At 54.1% G+C, this 21,478-nt stretch overlaps 2 protein-coding genes across 2 annotated transcripts; one reads left to right on the forward strand and one right to left on the reverse strand.

The window, feature by feature from the left end:
• Positions 1–1,765: 1,765 nt before the first annotated feature.
• Positions 1,766–8,726, forward strand: IGSF8 (immunoglobulin superfamily member 8). The gene is made up of 7 exons (XM_053607157.1): positions 1,766–2,013; positions 4,979–5,356; positions 6,025–6,486; positions 6,853–7,260; positions 7,466–7,879; positions 8,174–8,303; positions 8,506–8,726. The coding sequence occupies exons 1-6, from the start codon at positions 1,956–1,958 to the stop codon at positions 8,287–8,289; spliced, it is 1,836 nt and encodes a 611-aa protein (XP_053463132.1). The 5' UTR covers positions 1,766–1,955; the 3' UTR covers positions 8,290–8,303; positions 8,506–8,726.
• Positions 8,727–8,895: 169 nt separating this feature from the next.
• KCNJ9 (potassium inwardly rectifying channel subfamily J member 9) lies at positions 8,896–18,364 on the reverse strand. The gene is made up of 3 exons (XM_053607158.1): positions 18,219–18,364; positions 15,013–15,979; positions 8,896–12,431 (listed from the first exon to the last, which is right to left on the reverse strand). The coding sequence occupies exons 2-3, from the start codon at positions 15,860–15,862 to the stop codon at positions 12,100–12,102; spliced, it is 1,182 nt and encodes a 393-aa protein (XP_053463133.1). The 5' UTR covers positions 15,863–15,979; positions 18,219–18,364; the 3' UTR covers positions 8,896–12,099.
• Positions 18,365–21,478: the final 3,114 nt, after the last annotated feature.

Genomic DNA, 21,478 nt, shown 5'->3' on the forward strand with positions numbered 1-21,478 from the left:
AGATAGGCCTGGGCTCAAGTCACATATTGGCCACTTTAAAGCTGTGTAGCTATAGACAACATACTTAACCCCCCAATCTCGGGTTTCTCTTTTGTTAAATGATACCTTGCAAAATATGCGGTAAAGACTAGAGCTGATACTCAAAAGGGCTTTACTATGTAAAGCAGTTCATAAATGGAACCCATTGTGATGGTGATGATTGGTAACATCTTTCATCTGTCAAACATCAGGAAGGCATTGAATCTACTTCATTCCTAAATAAAGGGAGAGCGGTTTTCCTCCGAAAATTTCCCTATGACTTTCAGTTTTCACATAGCGCATTATACCCGTGGATGGATTTAGACGAAATGGGGCTGGAGAAACCAGGCTGTGGATTCATCGGAGTGAGAACAAACAGGCATCTGCACCCTTCCTGGGCCAGTCCTGGCGTACTGGCAGGCGAGGGCTGGACACTTGACTTCCTTTCAGGGCTCTAAACATTCTGCCTCAGAGTTTCTCTGAGGTTCCTGAAAGTGGCTTCACCTGGCAACTCGATGGGACCTCCTCTTAGTTAGACACTGTGCCAGGCTCTGGGAAGAAAAACCAGGAAGGTCTGATTTGGCCTTGCCCCTTTCCCTCTCTAGCCCTTAGTCTCCTCCTCTGTAAAGGGGGTAGGTGGGTAGAGAGCAAGTGGGAGGGTGGGAGGATGAGAAGGATAGGTCTGGGGTTGGACGGTGCCAGGTGAGCTCTGGAGTGACTTCTCACTGATGGCCACTTTAATTTTTTTTTTTTTTTTTTAAGGAGAGAGGTCTCATTATGTTGCCCAGGCCTACCAGATTCCTGGGATTACAGATGTGAACCACTGTACCTGGCCTGATGGTCAAGGAGAGCCTTGGCTTTGCAGACGTGCCTGTTCCTTCTTGGGTTCAGCCTCACCCTTCCTGCCCCTCCCCACTCCCCACCTCCCTCACAGCTGAGGAAGAGGCAAAACTCTGGGAGGAGGATTGCTCCATTCCCCCACCCTTCGAGGAACAGAGCAATGTCCATCTCTCCTCACTGGACATACAGACTCCTTCACCTAAATCTCTTACGAAGCAATTCAAAGAATAATTTAAAACCGAAAACAATTCTCCCCTCTCCTAACTCGTGTTAGTTACCCTGTGCCAAACACCTTATCTACAATATCTCAGTTAATCAACACAATAACCCTTTGGGTGTAAGTCACTAAGGTCAGTTCAATTTGCGGAGAAGAAAACTGAGGTTGATGTTGGTTAAGTAACTGGACCAGGATCACCTAACCCGGAAGTGACGGCACCCATTTTCTTTTGGTGTTGCTTTCGGAGGGGGAGACAAACAGGCTTCCGGTGAGCTTTCAGAGCCCCAACGCGTCCTTCAGCTCAAACCTCTCACGTTCAGGAACACCAGCTTTGCGCCCACCCCCCACCTTAGCAGGGTTTGCAGCGAGGATAGTCTCACAGCAAAAACTGGACTCTTAAGTTCGTGGCCACAGTTACCTCCCCAACCCCAGGGCCCATGCACCCAACTGTCCGGGGAAAGCTGGCAGGTGCGGAGTGTGGCGTGCTCTGTGCCAGGGTGGGTGGGGATTAGGATGCGCCGAGGCGTCACCAGCCCTCGGGGGCCGGGGGCGGGGGCGGGGCCAGTTCTGGGGGCGGGGCCTGGTCCAGTGCAGAACCCGGGATGGAGTCTGGTGGGGCGGGAACCGGGGCGTGGCGGGGCGGGGACCGGGGCGGGTATGATCCCCGAAGCTGCTGAGGGCGGGAGAGACAGCTAAGGGAGGAGGGGAGGAGAAAGGAGAGGAGGGAGGGGACTTGGCAGCTCCCCGCTCAGCTCCGCTCGGCGCACCCACGCCTCGCTGCCCCGCTTTCTGCCCCCCACCTGGGCATGCGCCCCCTGCGGTCCCGGCCCCCCAGAACCGGCGCCGACCCCCGGAGCTTTCCCAGAGCCGCCCGCGCAGGATGCGCGCCCTTGGGCCCACGCCGCTGCCGCCGTCACTGCTGCTGCTGCTAGTGCTTGGTAAGCCTGGCTCTAGTCCCGGTTCCCGGCCCCGCCGGGCAGGTGCCTGCCACCCTGCACCCAGACCTGCCCGGCCTCCTCGGGATTTTGGAGCTCCTCACAACCCCTTCTTCGTCAGTGGTGTCTCTAGCCTCCCCAGGCTCGGCGCCCAGCTGCCCCTTGTGGCCACCCGCTGAACCAGTCAACAGCGGGAGGGCTACCAGCTTCAGGCCATGGGCTAGGACCCACTGAGGGGCTGTCCCACTCACTACCGGGCCTCTGGGGACAGGCCTCGCTTCTCAGCCAACATACCCGAGTCCTGGGTTTGCTCTGCCAAATGCTTTGACTCCTTTCTGTCCCATACTCGGCTCCAAGACTGGCCTTGGGTGCCCGCCCTGCGTGGGCTGTGCCTGCCTGGCTTCATAATTGACCCAGAGTTGGCTGGAGGCCCAGGGGAGAGTTCTGCCCACAGTCTTTGAAGTGAGTCCCCCCTAATTGCCCTCCTCATCGTCTGAGGTTGGGGGCAGTTCCCTCTCACTGTATCTCCACCCTGTGCTGGGTCCCTTTTTGCCCTTTTTCCTCTCTCCCCAATGCACTTGGGCCTACACCCCCCCACCAGGTGTCACACCCCCTTAGTCTCAGCTTCCTTGGTTCAGGAGAAACCAGGTTCCATGAAGATTGATCCTGGCATCTCCAAGCACCCTGTGTCTGTCATGGTGGGTGTTCATGAGGAGGTGTTCGCGCCAACCTTCTCTGGGTGTTTCGGATAGTGACAGTGAAATTGTTTTTCACCTGAACTGGAGGGCTCCCTGTAGGAGGTGGTCTCTGGGAAGCGGGTGGCATGAACACAGTGAAATTGCCTGTGCATGTGTTGGGGAGACTGAAGCCGTCAAAATGAGAGTGCAGTGTGGGGGTTGGGGGTTGAGGATATTGGTGGTGACTTCAGAGCTGCTGTAGTCAGGGCAGAGGCTGACAGCTCCAGCCTCCTGGTTCTAGACCAAAGCTCCATAGTGGCACCAAGCAGTCCCCCCTTGCTGCAGGCCCCTGGGCCCCATGGGGCTAGAATGAGTCCTCTCCTTGGAGCCCTGGGCAGGAGGCTGGAGGAGATACAGAAAGGGTGGAACAGTGGGGCTGGTTGCCTAGTATTTGGCCTGTTTTCCCCAGTGGGCACCATGGAGCAGGGAGGTGCCCAGGGGAGGTAGGGAAATGCAGTTCACAGGGTTGGAAGAGGAGGCTGCTGAGATCTGAGCAACCACTGCATTCATTTCACAGATGGGGAAAACAAGTCACTTGCCCCAGGGAGCACATTCAGATCTGACTCCAAAGCAGACCTCTGCTCTCCCTTCTCTTCTGTGGCTAACAACAGAGGAAGTGCCCTGGCTAGAGAGAGAGAGCTTGAGTGGCAGCTGATTTCCTAAGGCTGTGGGGGTGACTTTCCCATGGGGATCTCCAGCATCAGCAGTTGTGGAGCCAGGAAGGTGGGAGCCGTCCTTTCTGAGCAGAATCTGTCCTGAGGCAGCCAGAGAAGGTGTCAGATTGGCCATCTCCACCTCCACACAGATTAGGAAACGTGCCTGGGGCAAGGCCCTCCTGAGTCACACACTGGTTCCCTGTCAGAGGTGGGAGCTCTTAGTTCTCCAGTGTGGAAACTGAGGCCCAGGAGAGGAGGGCTTGGGCTGGGGCCCTAGAGCTGGGGGTGGGAATGGGGCTGCAAGCTGACCTCCTGATTCCTAGTCTGTGCCCCAACCAACAACAGACCATGAGTTTTCCCCGTGACTCAGCCAGAGGAGGAAGGAAGGGGCTAAGAGCCCAGCTGGGGGTTGGGGATAGGTAGTGCAGATGCACTGTTCTAGAGGATCTAGAGGGCAGGGTTTGACCACAAACTCCTGGGTATTTCCTCTAGCGTCTACAGGCCAGGGATATCCCCTGGGAGGCCTGGCAGTGATGCTCTGATTGGTGAGGTCAGTACCTTCAGGCCTCGCCTTGGAGTTTCCCTGTCTTCCTCCTTGGTTTTGTTCCCTCTGCAGGGGGTTTATAGGAGTCATCCAGGGACAACAGGATCTTGACCGAGGCATTGTACTTCCCCTGCCTTACCTTTTTCATCTGTAAAATGGGGGGGGGGGGAGTCTGCAGAAGAATGGATGCCAGGGGCATCTGCTGGGGTAGGGTGAGGCAGAGTGGTTTGGCCTCTGTAAGTAGAGATGAGAAGGGGTGGCTGGGGGTTCAGTGCCTCCCCAAGGAAAGGAAGCTATATGTAAATCAATACACTGCACATGCAAATGAAGGCTTCTTAGGGATTTGGGGAGTGTGGTGTGTCAGCTGGGCTAGCCCAGAAGGTTGGCAGGCACTGGGGGAGGGGATCTTCTGTCCCCAGGCCAGGGCAGAGCCTGGATCTCTGGCCAGAAGCCCCAGCTGCCTTGAAGCCCTGTGGGATGGGAGAAATAGTGAGCTCATGGAACAGCTGCAGGGAGGAGGGCATTGTGTGCTGAGGACTGACTGGGTCTATGCCCCATCCAGCTCAGGCCACTGGCTTCATTGTCCTGGCCCAGGTGACACAGCTGAGCCACAAGCAGCCCTGCTGAGCAAGATTTTGTCAGCTTCCCTCAAGTAAAGGAGGGGGGCATGTAGTCTCAGAATCCCCTCAGCAGCAGGCTCCCTTGACCAGGCGGGTGAAGAGGTGCGGGTGGATTGAGGCGCAGCAGGAACCAAGGCTCGGTTAGAGCAGGAGTCAAAGGACTCCTCTTGGCTCCCAGCAGTCTGAGACAGCTGGGTTCTGGGCAAACCTAGGCCTATCTGACTTCCTTGAGCCCCAGGGGTCTACAGACCCAACATCCCTTCCCTGTTCTCATACCAGGGGCCCAGCTGTGCACCAACTTTCCCAAGCTATCTTTCCTTTCATAGGCAGGGGTCAGGAATAGTGCTGGTGGGCACCAAGTGCATAGAATGGGGACCCAGGTCTCTCCATTCCTTCTGTCTTCCTCTACAGGAGTCGGGGGCTGGGCTCGGGAGGTGCTGGTCCCTGAGGGGCCCCTGTACCGTGTGGCTGGCACAGCTGTCTCCATCTCCTGCAACGTGAGTGGCTACGAGGGCCCTGTCCAGCAGGACTTTGAGTGGTTCCTGTACAGGCCTGAGGCCCCTGAGGCAGCACTGGGCATCATCAGTACCAGGGACTCCCAGTTCTCCTATGCTGTCTTTGGGCCCCGAGTAGCAGCTGGTGAGCTGCAGTTGCAGCGCGTACAGGGCGATGCTGTGGTGCTGAAGATCGCCCGCCTGCAGGCGCAGGACGCAGGCGTGTACGAGTGCTACACGCCCTCTACTGATGCCCGCTACCTGGGCAGCTACAGTGGCAAGGTGGAGCTGAGAGGTACTGGGCTGAGGCTGGGGCTGGGGCCACATCTACTCTCAAGATACAAAGTCAGGGCTGGGAGGGACCGCTTTAATTACCCTTCAGGTTTTGCAGTTGAAGCACTTGAGGGCCAAAGAGGTTAAATGACTTGTACAAAGTCACCCAACAGATCAGTAGCAGGTGTGAGATTCAAACCCAGATCTCCTCACTCTGGTCCTGTGTTCTTACCATATCACGGTACCCCCTGGGAAAAGGGGAAGCGGGTCTAAGGTGTCCAGTCCCCTCCCCATTCCTGACGGGGGTGGGTTGAAGAGACTTTCCTCCTGGAGAGTGCAGGACCCACACCTGGAGGAGAGGGCAGAGGTGGGGTGGGAATTAGACCAGGGAACATTCTCCTTCTCTTCAGTTTCTTTGTCTTCTGAAAAGGAAGATAGAGCTACTTTTATGAATATTTCAGAGAGGGGTCAGTCTCAAACATAAGGGTGAGTGAGCAATGAACTTGTTTTATGAAATTCAACAAGTATTTATTGAGTGCTTGTGGTGTGCCCAGCTCTATGCTTGGCACCACTGAGTTACGGAAGAACTAATACAACATGCAGTCTGTTTAGGGACATAGATTGTACGCAGGAAGCAGTGACAAAGGCTGCCGGCTCCCTGCCCTCCCTCACTGCAGCCATCCTCTCCAGTTCTTCCAGATGTGCTGCAGGTGTCTGCGGCCCCACCTGGGCCCCGAGGCCGCCAGGCCCCAACCTCTCCCCCACGCCTGACAGTGCACGAGGGGCAGGAGCTGGCACTGGGCTGCCTGGCACGGACGAGCACACAGAAACACACACACCTGGCAGTGTCCTTTGGGCGGGCTGTGCCTGAGGCGCCAGTGGGGCGAGCGACTCTGCAGGAAGTGGTGGGACTCCAGTCTGACTTGGCGGTGGAGGCAGGAGCTCCCTATGCAGAGCGGCTGGCTGCAGGGGAGCTGCGGCTGGGCAAGGAGGGGCCTGATAGGTACCGAATGGTGGTGGGGGGTGCGCAGGCAGGGGACTCAGGCACTTACCATTGCACTGCCACCGAGTGGATTCAGGATCCAGATGGTAGCTGGGCCCAGATCGCAGAGAAAAGGGCTGTCCTGGCCCAAGTGGACGTTCAGACACTGTGTGAGTACCACATATCCCACTGTGGGAGCTGGGAGGGATGGTATCTTGGGGGGCACCATGGCCCCTGGGGGCAAGAGATGGCCATGCTTTGAATCCAGGGACCTTGTTTTCTACACAGTGAGCAGCCCTGTTAGCACTGTTTTCTCTCTACCTCTCTTGATGGGTTTTCTTTGCTCAGAAAGTGGGTGTAGAGATTGGAGGGCTGTGGCTGAAGGATGAGATTCAGGCCCCTGGGTGAGGTGTGGGGGGGGATGGTCAGGAGGCCTTGAGGTTGCTGCTTTCAAGGAAGGAATAGCAAGAGGGGGAGTCAGGTGCTTCTGGGTCCTCACCTGCCTCCATGACACCTCTTCCCCACTCCTGTTTCAGCCAGCCAGCTGGCAGTGGCGGTGGGGCCTGGGGAACGTCGGATTGGCCCAGGGGAGCCCCTGGAACTGCTGTGCAATGTGTCAGGGGCATTGCCCCCACCAGGCCGTCATGCTGCATACTCCGTGGGTTGGGAGATGGCACCGGCAGGGGCACCTGGGCCTGGCCGCCTGGTGGCCCAGCTGGACACAGAGGGTGTGGGCAGCCTGGGTCCTGGCTATGAGGGCCGGCACATTGCCATGGAGAAGGTGGCGTCTAGAACCTACAGGCTACGGCTGGAAGCTGCCAGGCCTGGTGATGCGGGCACCTACCGCTGTCTTGCCAAAGCCTATGTTCGAGGGTCTGGGACGCGGCTTCGTGAAGCAGCCAGTGCTCGCTCCCGCCCACTCCCTGTGCATGTGCGGGAGGAAGGTGAGTGGAGGTTGGGGCTGGTGGAGCCACTGTCCTCTTTCCGTGCCCCTCTCCTGCATCAGTAGCCTCCGCATGTCAGCCTCACACTTCTCTCCTACTGAGACTATGGGAGACACCCTGAGTTTCCTGGGTGTTGCTTGGGTAGCAGCCCTGACCTCACACCCCCCTACTCTGCACCCTCTGACCCATGTCTTGTGTTCTGCAGGTGTGGTGCTGGAGGCTGTGGCGTGGCTTGCAGGAGGCACCGTGTACAGGGGAGAGACCGCCTCCCTGCTGTGCAACATCTCTGTGCGGGGCGGCCCCCCTGGGCTGCGGCTGGCTGCCAGCTGGTGGGTGGAGCGACCTGAGAATGGGGAGCTGAGCTCAGCCCCTGCCCAGCTGGTGGGTGGCGTGGGCCAGGATGGTGTAGCAGAGCTGGGGGACCGGCCCGGAGGAGGCCCTGTCAGTGTGGAACTGGTGGGGCCCCGAAGCCATCGTCTGAGACTACACAGCTTGGGGCCTGAGGATGAAGGCGTGTACCACTGTGCCCCCAGCGCCTGGGTACAGCATGCTGACTACAGCTGGTACCAGGCAGGCAGTGCCCGCTCAGGGCCTGTCACGGTCTACCCCTACACACACGGTGAGTGTCCCCCTTCTTCCCAGCCCCCCACCCTTACTCTTCCTTTCCCATAGTCTGACCCTCCTGCTGCCATCCTCTCAATTTTCCCCTTCTTGTCACATGAAAAGTCTTGAAAAGCCAGCATTCCACCTGCCTGCATGGGTCCTCCATGGTGGATGCTGAGGGGCACACAGTGGGCAGGGAGGGGTGTGTGAATGGGGTGGGTCCAGAGGACTTGATAGGGAAAATGCTGCAAAGTGTGACAGAGTGAAGGACAGTGGCATCCACCCAACACAGCCATCATCTCTCACCCAGCCCTGGACACCCTATTCGTGCCCCTGCTGGTGGGTACAGCGGTGGCTGTAGTCACTGGCGCCACCGTCCTTGGCACCATCACCTGCTGCTTCATGAAGAGACTGCGAAAACGGTGATCCTCGCTCCCCAGGTGAGGGAAAAGAACCCTCCAACCTTGCCTTCCTCGGGTTTTCTACCCCCAAGCCTTGAGCTGAGCTGCTCCCTCTGGGCCCAGCCAGAGGAAGGGCAGCCAGCTCAGCTCCGCAGGGGTCCTGCTGGCAGGTGAGGCCCAGAGGGAGCCCCAGGCAAGGCTCTGCCCTGAGCCTGCACCACTCTCTCTCCATTTCCTGCAGGTGTCGACTGTCTGCAGCCTGGCTCCAGCCCTCCTCAGGTTGCCCGGTTACCCTCTCCCTCTGTCCAATTTCCTTTAATTTATTTGCCCCCTGACCACCCAGAAGTGGGAGGCATGGCCCCCATTTCCCACTCCTTCCCTTCCACACCCCTCCCTTTGGTCTTTGGTCTTGATCTCATACCCATACTACAGGAGGTCATTCCCTGCCCTGGAATTAGTTTTTCTAAAATGTGAATAAACTTGTTTTATAAAATCCAGGCTTGGCCATATCTTCCCATGTCAGGAGACTGCAAAAGGTTGGGGTTATGTGGCTGGGAGGCTGTTGGGGGTTGACTACCTATTCTGGACAACCCAGACCTTTCTTCCCACCATAAACACCATCTGGCCTTCATAGCGCATGCCACCCAGCCCAGGAGGCAACACCTGGGTTCCATCTGCTGCTTGAACTGTCAGTGCTGACCTAACTCTGGACAGGATTTCTATTTGAGGAGGGGGACAGAGAAAGGGAGGGTGGGTTCCAGCTGAGCTTGGCACCAGATCCCCATCCCTCTCCTATGTTATAGGGAAGGTGCTTCCAGGGATAGGGCCCTTTCTGAGCTCCCCAGACTCCATCCTACTCCGTCTCATTCTCCTAGTCAGGATCTCTGGATCTGATGCTTCCCACCAGGGCCTGGGGCCTCAGTCTTTTCCCTTATGACCTTAATTATTCCATCTGACAACAGAAGGACAGAAGCCCCAGAACACAGTCACCTGGAGCCTAGGTGGCGCGGACTACGTCAGTCAGGGCAGGGCCTGTGGGTCCCCAGAGTGCTGCACCTGTGTACACGCCCACGGCTTCTTCCTCCCACTTCAGCACCCTAGGGGCTCCCTGAATTTCTTTGCCTAAGGATTCTCTGATCCTGAAATCCTTAACTGCATTGCACCTTAAAAGGTATCCAGTCTACCTGTTTCATTCAGTTATTTAAACATTTATTGAGCATTATTAGTTTGCTAAGTGTCATTTTTACAGATGAGGAAACAGGCCCAGAGAGTGATTTGACTTGCCCAGAGTCATAGAGCTAATTAGCAACAGTCTGTGTCAGGACTAGAACACAGGTCTCCTGACTTTGCACTGTACAATGGCGCCCTGAGTGGTGACAGTGGTGAAGAGACATGCGTCAGTGTCTCTGACTTCCAAGGGAAGGAGGGGCCCACTCCAACCTCATTTTCTCTGCCTGTCCCATTACAGTGGATTAACTTCCATGTGAGTGTGTGCAGATGCCACTCAGCCCACCCCTATTGTCCAGACTGTGCCTGTTTCATTCAGTTAAACCCAAATGAGTCTCCATTCTGCACCCCAACATCTGTTCTTGGGGACCAGCCAATGCCAGGTTTAAGGACCTCATCTTTCACTAAGGGTGACCCAGGTGGTTCTTGACATCCATGCCTAGCCTGAAGGAAAGGAACTGGGGTGTGAGTCCTCTCTGAGTGGAGCCAAGCTGGGATGGGCTCCCTCCATGACCCCTTTTCCTGCTTCCAGGAGACGTGGTGCCCTGGAGTGGAGACACGGTGCCCCACCAGACCCCTGCTGCCCAGCCTGGAATGCCGCAGACCAGGGAGCTTCCCCCAAGGGGCTCAGACTTTTATTAAAGGACAGGAGTGGGATGTGGCCAGGACCTAGGGAGGAGGTCCTTGCTGGGGTAGTACTGCTTGGGACCTGGCGCCCTGGTCTGAGGGCGTGCTTGCCTGGCCTGCACTTCCTCCAGGAGACCCATCTTGGGTCCCCTTGGCCTTCTGCCCCTCCCAAATTGCCACTGTCTCTCCTCACCATACAGGGGCTACTGCAGGTGACTTAGATGAGAGCAGGAAAGGGTTGGCACTGGCATAGAAATATGTGTCTCCAGGGACCCCATGCCAGCTGGGCAGACAGCTGGTCCCACACACCTTGAAGTTTGGGCTTCTTGCTTGTTTCTGTCTCCTCCACATTCAATCCTGCCTCTCACCCCTATAGGGATTCTACCCTTTGCCCCAGAGCCCTTCCTGCCCCAGATCCCCATTACCTTGCAGAAACCCCTTTAAGTTCTCTCTGCTTCCTCCTGTCCATCTGGCCCACTCATTTTCCCAATCACCACCTCTGCTGTCACTGTCCCTTTTGCACCAAAAGTTGAGTTCCTGGGCCCGAAGTTCAACTCTTTAGGCTGGGTTTCAGGTCCCCTTTCCCACACACGATACTCTGATATGCACCCTTAGATTCTCTGTCCCAGAGGTTCCTCAGCTTCTCCCCAGCTCTCCCGGCTTGCCTGCCACATCTCCTTTGGCTGCCAAGTCTTTGCTCAGAGCAGTGGTTCTCAGTGTGGTCCCCAGGCTGGCAGCAGGCAAAATGACCTGGGAACTTGTTAGAAGTGCACATTTTTGGTCTGCACTCCAGACCTATTGAGGCAGAAGCCCTAAGAGTTAAGTCAGGTGTTTTAACAAGCCCTCTGGGTGGAGGTCTTCTCACTGCCGCTTATATCGTCCCCCCGCAGCCTTACCCAGGTTCCAGCTTTCTGATTACCCTCCAAACGTGCTCAGGTTTTCAGTTTGAACCACATCTCCCAGGGGATCCCTCTGTTTTCCCATGTGCCCTATATTCCCAGGATAGGAACCAGGTCCTTGAATGTCCACCCCCTGTGGCACGCAAAGATTTGAATGACTCTTCCCTACTGTGGCCCGAGGACAAACTCTGCTTTCCCAGGAGCCCCCTGTGTCTTAGCCTTGGTGAACTCACTGTCTAGGTCTCTCTCCTGGCCCTTTTTCCTCCTCAAAAACCTCTCAATCTTCCTGCCTCTGCAGTAGTTCCTGTAATGTCTCCTTCCACTGTTAGAAAATAGCCACCCTGGTCTCCTTTCCCAGCTGCAGTATCTCTCCTCACGGCCTGCTTCCCTGTGCCTGCCCACCCATGGACTAAGGCCATTCGCACCTTGCTGAAGCCCCCTGCAGCCCACCACACTGTCACAGTGGCAGGGGTGGAATTGGGAGGGCACCTCCTTATCTGTGCCATCTGCCGGCTCTGTCTCTTCTGGTTCAACTTGGGCTACTGTGTCTATTTAGACAGGTGTGCCATGCCCAGGGATGCTGGCTGAAGAGGTGACTGGGGACAGCAATCCATCCCACACTCTATTCCTGGAATTATGTACCCTGGTTTGAGGCTGCGTCTCTCTGGAGGAAAAGGTGCCTCCTAAGACGTGCACCAAGGTGTTCTGTGTCAGCAGCAGCCCTCAGTGCACCAAATGTCCTTTGGTCCATTTACCTGTCCCATCAGCTGTCTTTACTTGCCACCACCTTTCTACCCAACCTCCATAAGTTCATCCTTCTGTCCATCCATCCACCCGTGAACAGAGGTGAAGGTCAAACACAGACAGGCTTGTGTGTTCACCCATCCCCACCCTCCATTTTCCTGAAATCAGGACCGCTCCTTTCCATAGTGGATCCTAGACTTGAAATTCTGCAGGGGCCTCTCCAATTTCAGCACATTTCCAGGGACCTCACCTGCTTCCTCCTCCTCCACCTCTGATATCCAGCTCCCACATACCTGTGTCTGGCCCCTGGTCTGTCACAGGGGTCTGGAGGAAACTGGTCACACCTTGGACTCACTCTCTGGGGGTGGCAGGCAGCCATTCTGTTCCTTGTCAGCCCCAGCTTCCCCTCCAGCCCCCTCCCCTGCCCCCTCCTCCTCCACCTTCTCATCCAGCCGGCTGGGGATAGACCAGTAGAGATGGGCATCGAGGCGGGCTGCAGCTTCTGCCAGTTCCCGGGCACTGCACGAGGGCGTGGGCACCTCAAAGGTCTCATGGAAGCTGGCATAGTCCACCTCATAGAAGCCATCCTCCAGGGTCAGCACCGATGTGAAGCGGTGGCCCCACAGCACCTCGTCCACCAGGTAGGAGCTCCGAGCTTGGCATGTCATTCCTGCAGGGAGGGGCATGGTCAGGGGGATCCCAGCCCCAGGCTTCCCTCTCCCACCTCTCTTTTGCTTATTCCCAGCACCGTTCCCCCCCTACCTCCCTCTTGTCCAGCTCATCTGCTCCCCAACTCCTGTGCTTATTAACTCCCTTACCTCTTTTCTGTTCCACAACTCCTCTTACTCTCCAGCCCCACTTTCCCACCACTCTCATTTGCTGATGCCAACCGGAGACACCAAACCTTGAAACTAACCTTAGAAATCATCTAGTTCAACTTCCCCTTCCATACAAGGCTCCCCACTGGATCATTCCCAACAATGGGCATCTAGCTTATACTTGATTACCTCCCAGGATTGCAAGCTCGTCACCTCATAAGGAGCCCATTCCTGTGTGTGATGGCTGTAATAGTTGGGTTTGTCTTTATGCAGAGCTAAAATTTGCCTCCTGGGTTTTATTCCTCTTCCAGTCCACACACCTTTGAGTATCTAAAAACAGGAACCTCAGATCTTCTCTTCTTTTTTTTTTGGTTTTTGGCCAGGGCTGGGTTTGAACTCACCACCTCCGGCATATGGGACCGGCGCCCTACTCCTTGAGCCACAGGTGCCGCCCAGGTCTTCTCTTCTTAACTGAACATTCCTGGCTCCCTCAACTATTCCTCATTGACTTTGTTTCCCAAAACTTTGCCTTCTTGATTGCAAATCAGAATGGCCAAGGAGGGACCCTTTAAGTACTTTGAGTGTGATAAATTCCCCCGTTATGGGCTGATCTCTGCATTAGAGAGGGCTCATCATCTCTTCTGGCCATGGTATTGTAACTAACAGGGCCCTAGATTACATTACATAAACATCTTTGGAGGCTGCATCACATTGCGACGACATCAAGCTTGTGGCCAACTAAAATCCCCAGTTCTTTTTTCACCAGAGCTCTTCCATGCTGTGCTTACATAAGTGATTTTTTAAAAGCCTAAATGTAGAATTTTATATTTATTCCTTTTAAATGTCATCTGGTTAGGTTTTGGCTCATTATTCTTGCTTTTCAAAAGCATTTTGAATCCTGAATCTCTCACCCAAAATATTACCATCGTTTCCAGCTTTATCTCTCTAGAAAAACCAGACATGCTTCCATCTCTATCTTCTGCACCTCATCCTCCCCGGTCCTCCTTGACCTGGGCCTGTGTCATATTTTCCCTGTTGGGTCTATGCACGCCCAGGACAGGTCATTCTCCTCCCACCCCAGGTCTCTCCCCCAACCCATGTCCATCTTAGAACAAGAAGGAAAACATTTGTTAACCAGAGACTGTCTCTCAACATGGAAAGGCTGGCCCTGAGATATCTTGGGGACATTGGTATTTGTCAGTGAAGGCTGGAATAGGAAGTATCCAGAGGGAGAGAGGAAAAGGCATAAGGGACACAGGGATGGAGGGGCTGAGAAGAATAAGGGGCTGGGGGGTACAAAGGGAAAAGAAGGTCAGGCAGGAACTTCCCTGAAAGGAAGGGGCTGGCCTGAGACACTGGCAAAAAAGGAGTGAGAGCTGGAGAGAGGAATGAAAAGGAATGCAGTATGTGGGGCAAGGGGAAATAGCCAGGGCCAAGCCAATTGGGGTGAAGGAGGAATGGGGAACATCAGGGGGCAGTTGGAGTGGGAGTGTGAAGCATAGGCCCAGCGTGAAGGGTCTGGGAAGGGACCCCAAGGCACCAGCTTGCTGGAGAAAACAGCAGAGTACTGCAGCGCCCCCTCGTGGGCCTCTGGTTCTTCACCTGCAGTTTCATCTCCCAATTTCTAGATCTCAAGTCCCAAGAACCCTCATTTGCGGTTCCTACCTGTTCCCAACCCCTCCCTTCATTGTGTCTGAGTTGGAGGTACTGACAACCCAGGAGATTTGCCAGTTTATTTTTGGGAAGGGGGTAGACATGGTAGTATCATCTATTTCCCTTATCAGTAGATATTTGAGGTTCTTTTGATGAATGGGGAAACTGAGGCAGAAGTGAGACCAGGTATTAACCTCTCTTTGAGGTTCAGCCTAGGAATAACTCAGGCCATGGAAAACCTTCAGCATCAAATTCCAGGGGCCTGGATCTCTGCACATTGAGAAAAGTCCTGATCCAACCCCTTCTTCCTACTTCACTAAACCCTGAAGGCAGACCGCCTCTGTCCAATCCGGGCATGTCTTTTTGTTGGCTTATGACAGTGGACAATATCTTTAAACTTTCGTTAGGGGAACTCTCATCTCTGAAAAATGAACACAATGACAAAAAATTACCTGCAGAGGATTCTCGTTAGGATTAAAAGAACTCAGAGGTGTGAAGTGCTTTGGAACTATGCACAGACACAGCTATCACAGCACTCTCCCTATTCCAAGTGGCACACACCTCTCAGCCCAAGCCCCTTTAGGGGAATTCCTCTGAGTTCTCTCTCCGTCCACCCCCACATCCCCAGTTCCCACCAGGTCCCCCTATCTCACCTCATCCCTCATCCTCCACCAGCCTCTCTATCCGCACTCCCTTCCTCCGCCCCTCTTCTTGCTCCCGCCTTCCTCAGCTCTGCCCACCCCGCGCCAATCCCGCTCCCCTCTTCAGGCCCGCCCGCACCCGTGGCTTCCACCATGCCCTCCAGGATGACGACGATCTCGAAGTCGTCTCTCTCGAGGGCGCGGCGCGACGCTTCCCAGAAGGGGCTGGCGGCGTCGATCTCGTGGCTGATGACCAGCGGCGAGACGAGGAAGAGGCGGTCGTCGCCAGTGTCGAAGCCCACGCTGAGGTCGGTCTGGTGCAGCGGGATGAACTCGCCCTCGAGCGTCTGGCGAGAGCGGATGAGCTTGGCGCGGATGGAGGCCTCGACGATGTGCGATGAGCGCAGGTCGCCCACGCGAAACATGAGGCAGAGGCGCCCGTCGCGCAGCGACACCACCGCGTGCGAGGAGAAGACGAGGGTGGCGGCGCGCTTGTTGGGCTGCGAGATCTTGACGAACATGCAGCCCACCATGAAGGCGTTCACCATGGAGCCCAGAATGGCCTGCAGCAGCAGCAGCACGATGCCCTCGGGGCACTGGTCGGTGATGACGCGGTGCCCGTAGCCGATGGTGGTCTCTGTCTCGATGGAGAAGAGGAAGGCGGCCACGAAGCCGTTGAGGTTGTTGACGCACGGCGTCCACGCGGTGTCCTCCAGGTGCTCCAGGTCGCCGCGGCCGTAGGCGATCAGCCACCAGATGGCGCCGAAGAAGAGCCAGGTGAGCGCGTAGGCCAGCACGAAGAAGAGCAGGCTGAGGCGCCACTGCAGGTCCACCAGCGTGGTGAACAGGTCGGTCAGGTAACGGTAGGTCTCGCGCACGTTGCCGTGCTGCACGTTGCAGCGGCCGTCCTTCTCCACGTAGCGCTGGCGGCCGCGGCGGCGCGGCGGCTCCTCGGGCCCCGGCGAGAAGGCGGCGTTCTCCTGCGCCATGGCGGCCGCGGCGTCACTGCGAGCGCTGGGGACACCCGCAGAGCACCGGGGGCCCCGGCGGCCGCAGCCCGTCTCCCCTCGCGGGGCTCCTCGGTGGCGCTAGCGGTCCTGCAGGGGCTTAATAAAGGTTTACTCAATCAATGGAGCTGCGCTGGATGCTGGGTGACCCCCGGCTAGTCCCTTTGTGTCTCTGAGCCTCAATGTTTGCATCAGTAGAATGGGAACAGTGCACACAGCTCTAGCTGCTCCCCCCGCGCTCAAGAACTTGTGAGGATCAAATGGGATAATATAAGCGATAACTGGATAGCACTATGCAAGTTCAGCGATTATTTCCAGGTGGAGAAGCTATCAGAGATCTTGGTGCCACCAACTCTAGCTGGGGTGTGTGGCTACTCACAGGCACGCTGGGGCAGAAGACCCAGGCTGGGAGGTAGTTTCATGAAATCGTTTGACTGGGGGTTCTTTTTTTTTTTTTTTTTTTTGCAGTTTTTGGCCAGGGATGGGTTTGAACCCGCCACCTCCGGCATATGGGGCCGGTGCCCTACCCCTTTGAGCCACAGGCTGGGGGTTCTTTAGAGCAGGCAGTTAATCCTCTTCTGCTATGTGGACCCCTCCCTACCCTAGGGACTTCCGCCCTCCTTTCCCTAGGTGTCAGTGCATCGCACCTCCTCTCCGTCCCTCCCACCTGTGACTGTTGACTGCATTGCAACCTGCAGGTCTAACCAGGCCCTTTTGAAGTTTACCCCATGATTGACTCACAGAAATTCTTTCCCATTTTCCTGTCCCTGGACCTCACTCTACACTCTCCCACTTCTTCCTCCCTTCAACAAGCTTACAAGGAGAAAGATGGGGAACTGTGGGAAGCAAGGGCTAGACGTCATGAAATCTCCCCTGGAAATCCTCCCTGTGGTCTAACCAGAATCATTACTGCTCTTGTGTCAACCTGATTTTCCCTGGACGTTTCCCCAAAGGAGACAGCCTGAAAAGTTGGAGGGGACCCAGATGATACAAGATCAACACATATGGCAGGGGTGAAGGAAGGTCACTAAGAGTTAGGGTTGTTTGTCTCTAGTATCCTATTCTTCCTGAGAGACAGAGATCAGGTCGAATAAGCACTAAGCACCCACATTTATTTCCCCCCAGCCTCCCACCTCCATTGACTATCCTAACATCAGCCCGCCCCCACCTGCCATATGCCCCAAAGCCCACATTCCAAGCAAAGTGTACCTGATTTTGCTTTAAATTCTCCCTGAGGTGCTCTTTTAGCTTCAGTCTGCCTAGGGAGGGGTCCAGGACGCATCCTTAGGCACCCAGGGTCCCTAGAATAAGGACTTAAGACTCTTCAACCTTCCTTTCTCTTTCTGGGAATCATTCTCTTCTCCCACCCCAAGGAAACCTGGGATGGTAGTGAGGGGGTGGGGTGGGGGATGGAGGAGTGTGACATAAGGATCACACAGATGGTCTGACCTGGTCCTGGGGAGAAACTGCCTGGATATGTAACTCTAAACCCTCTAAACCCAGCACTCCAGAATTTTAGGTTATGGAGTGAGGTGCTCTGCAACTAGACCTTTGGAGTGGGGCATGTGTACTGGGATAGAGAGCAGGAGAATAAACCAAAAAGAAATGGCTTAGAGCTTATGGGAACCCCCATATTTATTTTCCATGGAGTCAGGGGACATGGGCTCCAGGAACCCCATGACAATGACAGATTAGGGTCTACCTCTCCCCCTTTTCCATCCCTGCAGCTCAGGATGTCCTGAGAAGTAATCTCTAAGCTTTAACTGGCTCAGAGACCCCAGGTCATGCAGGAAAGTATCTGGGTCTCATGCACCCTAGCTTTAGCTCCAGGTGGGCTTCCAGATGTTCTCTCAGGGTCTTAGGTGGTCTAAGCCCCCAGTCTGTCTGCTTAGACAAATCTCTGCCCAGGGATGGAAGGAACCCCAATATCTGATCACCCCCCAAATCTCTCACTTTCCCTCTTGCCAGGGAGCTAGGTAAACCTTATGATTTTCCCATCTCCTGTCTTCCTGAGGTGGGGCCTGCATTTTTCTCATGGCGAAGGAAAGGTGTGAAAATGTTGTATCTCAAGATCAAGGACTTCCCTCCAAGAATTCCTGTTCTTCCAACCTACTACTCCTCATTGCTTGTGCATGCTATGACCCCTTTCCAGAAGTTCCCAGTACCACGTTTTTCTGGACCCCTGTCTCCTCCCCCTACAGAGTGCTGGGCAGCAAGGGGGCTTATCTTTCAGACAGAGATCTGGTGAAAAAACTCCCTCAGGAACCAGATCCTCCCAAACCCCCACTTGCCTTGGAAATAGGGGCCCAAACCCCAAGTCCCCCACAACTCAACTCACAGCACGTGGAGAGGAGAGTAGTCGGCAGCAGAGACCCCTGGGGGGTGGTGTCCATGCTCCTGACACCGCCCCCCACGGGCCCCCTTGGAGGGTGGGAGCCGTAGACACTGCTGTTTCTCCTATATGTAGCGGCAGCTCTGCCTAGGACTTGCTATCTGTGTCATCCCCACTTCCCAGGCTCCCCTGCTCCTCTCTCGTTTCCAAGGCAACCAGTCTGGCGACAGCTCCAGAGCATCCCCCTCCCTTCCTCAGTCCTGGGTACCACTAGGGCCTGATCCACACGCCATAGCTATTTTTAGTCAAAGTCCCTCCTCCTGGACAACTCAGAGCTCTCCTCTTCACCCTTTCATCGGAATGGAAAAAAAAAAAAAGAAAAGAAAAGCAAAGCTGGCATGCTGGCTCTTTCCTAAGAAGCTCCTTGGTCTGGGAAAATACGGGCGCTGATGTGTTTGGGAATAAGTTTCCTGGGGTTTCAGAAGGCCATTGAGGCAGGCAGCTTACCACCTCCAGCAGGGGGTCGTAGGGCAGGTGTTGTTTAAGTCAGGCCCACTTTCACCATCTCTTGTTTTGGGAGAGGTCACTGATCTGGAAGGAGGCAGCTAGAGGGAAAAGAAACCCATCTGAAGAAGGGGGCAGGGCCAGGGGTTCTAATCTCTGTCACTGATTTGTGATGTGACTCATAGGAGTCACTGCACTTTCCTAAACCACAGTTGTTTCATCTTTCCCAGAGTGTGGGCATGTGCAAATATCCCCTTTCTGCCTGCTTCGTGGGGTGTGCAGGTCTTATGAGGCACTATAAGTGGTAAGGCTTTGAAATGTATTTTGTTATTAGCAAAATGCCTAGAGACAACTCACATATCCAGCAGAGGGAAAAGCCTAAGTTAGGGCTTACTAACTACTCACTCAGGAAACTGTTGTGGATTACAAGTGCCAGGCAATGTGCTGGTTACAGAAAAGAGTAAGTGCCCGCCTGGGAGGAGAAAGGCACAAACACACACTATTGCTTCTACTAATTCATTGGGCATCGACCATGAGTGAGACACGTGCTCATGACATCCCATGGCAACCCTGTGAAATAGAGGCCATTTTTCCCAGTTATAGATGAGGGAACTAAAACTGAGAAAGGCTAAGTGATTTACCTTAACCTGAGTGACACAGAGTTGGACAGAGGTAGCAGTCAAACTCTCACATCTGTGTCACGACCATGTTTTTTAAGACTATTTTTTTAGAGCAATTTTAGGTTCCCAGCAAAACTGAGAGGAAGGGTACAAAGATTTCCCATCTGCTCCCTTCCCCCCCACCCACATGCACAGCCTCCCCCATTGTCCTCCTTCCTACCAGAATGGCACATTTGTCACAATGATGCACCTTCACTGATACGTCATCATCACCTGACCTGCACAGTTTACATCAGGATTCACCCTTGGTGCTGTACAATCTGTGGGTTTGGACAAATGGCGGATATTATATCCTCCGTCACAGTGTCATACAGAGTAGTCTCACGACCCTGAAATTCATCCTCCCTCCCTACAACACCTGTCAACCACTGATCTTTTGACTGTTTCCATCCTCTTGTTTTTCCCAGAATGTCACACAGCAGGGATTGTACAGCATGTAGCCTTTGCAGATCAGCTTCTTCTGATTAGTAAGGTAGTTCAGGGGCCTCCATGTCTTTTTATGGCTTTGTAGCTCATTTCTTTTTTTCGGCACTGAATAATATTCCTTTATCTGGATGTACTACACTTTATCCGTTCACCTCCCAAAGGACATCTTGGTTGCTTCCAAGTTTTGACAATTATAAATAAAGCTGCTCCCAACATAAGCATGCAAAATTTTTGTGTGGACACAAGTTTTCATTTCCTTTGATAGATACCAAGAAGCATGATTCCCAGATTGCATGGTGAGAGTATGTTGTTTTGGAAGAAACTGCCAAACTGTCTTCCAAAGTGGGTGTACCATCTTGCATTCCCATCAGCAATGAATTCTTTTACCTGTTGCTCTGCATCCTGGTCAGCATTTGGTATTGCCAGCCTCATGCTCTTTTCAAAAAGTTACACTGCCTCAGCCGTGTATTATCTGTAATATATCAATACAAGAGGTTACTGCAAAGCCATTATAATTACTATGTTTATATATGTGAATGTGTATATAAATGCATTGTTACATTAAAAAGAAGAATGTATATATATTCTTATAAATCAATCATGATTATATAGAAATAGCTGCAGGGATGCTGATAAAAAATTTAGAGGAATGGAAATACTTCAATGTTTATTTTTTCTCCAAGGGAATAATTAAAAGCTGAGAGTGGTGTAGAAATGTAAGGTGGGGGAGGCATTTTTTATCAGTATTATTATATACAAAAGATTGATCTGCTCTTCTCCAGATCTCTTAGAGTTGGAAAAAGAAAATATGAGCAAGAGAAGAGGAATACAGAGAGATGGACACTGAGGGAACTTTCTGGAATAAGCTGGCCAGGTGAAAGGGGGAACTGAATAGTATATGCTTGGGAGGAAATGGCTGGGGTTTAAATCCCAATTCAGTCCACTACTACCTGAGTGACTTCAAACAAATTGCTTAAGGTGTCTAAACTTTAGTTTCTTCATCTAAAAAATGAGAACAACCATATTACTCATCTCTTGGGGGTTGTCTTGAGGACTACATATCAGGCAATGCCCCTGACACATTGTAGGTACTTAGTCAGTGCTAGCTACTCTCTTCTTTTTCTTCCTCCTCTTTGTCTTCTTTATGCTCATCCTGGTCACCATCATCACCACCCCAGGATCTCCTGAAAGACCCACCCAGCCTGTGCCACCTTCTTCTGTCTGGTACCAGGAGGTGGGACCTGCAGGGGGTACTCCTGATGTACTGCCCTCCTTTCCTCAGCCCTCCTGCTGGTGTTTTCTTGTTGTTCCAAGTGGAAATATCGAGTTTTCAGCCTGAGATTGGCATCAGGAGTGCTGTTAAAGCCCCAGTCAACATCCCTGTCTCCTGGGCCTGGCCCTGTCACCTGAGCCTTGGGACTGCTAGCCTGCCCTTCTCTGTCCTGCCAAGTGGCCGCTCACGTTGGTTCTACTGTGCCAGGCGCTCTGAGAGAAGAAATTAAACTCCTGGGCAAGAACACATTTGCATAGAGCTGGCCCCATTTGCTGGAGGGGAAGTCATAGGGCTGACAGGGGCCTCCAGAAGGTGTTTTCACCCAGCCCTCCTTATTAGCAAGACTAGGTTCAGGGGGTTCAATATAGTTGTGATAATGGGAG

The sequence above is a fragment of the Nycticebus coucang genome, chromosome 10 (genome assembly GCF_027406575.1).
Source record: "Nycticebus coucang isolate mNycCou1 chromosome 10, mNycCou1.pri, whole genome shotgun sequence".
Lineage (NCBI taxonomy): Eukaryota > Metazoa > Chordata > Mammalia > Primates > Lorisidae > Nycticebus > Nycticebus coucang.

Coding starts and splice junctions, on each gene's coding strand:
- IGSF8 (XM_053607157.1), top strand. CDS start 1,956: ATGCGCGCCCTTGGGCCCACGCCGCTGCCGCCGTCACTGCTGCTGCTG. Junction 6,487..6,852: donor AGTGGACGTTCAGACACTGT/GTGAGTACCACA, acceptor CTCCTGTTTCAG/CCAGCCAGCTGGCAGTGGCG. Junction 7,261..7,465: donor TGTGCATGTGCGGGAGGAAG/GTGAGTGGAGGT, acceptor TGTGTTCTGCAG/GTGTGGTGCTGGAGGCTGTG.
- KCNJ9 (XM_053607158.1), bottom strand. CDS start 15,862: ATGGCGCAGGAGAACGCCGCCTTCTCGCCGGGGCCCGAGGAGCCGCCG. Junction 12,432..15,012: donor GGGCATGGTGGAAGCCACGG/GTGCGGGCGGGC, acceptor CCCTCCCTGCAG/GAATGACATGCCAAGCTCGG.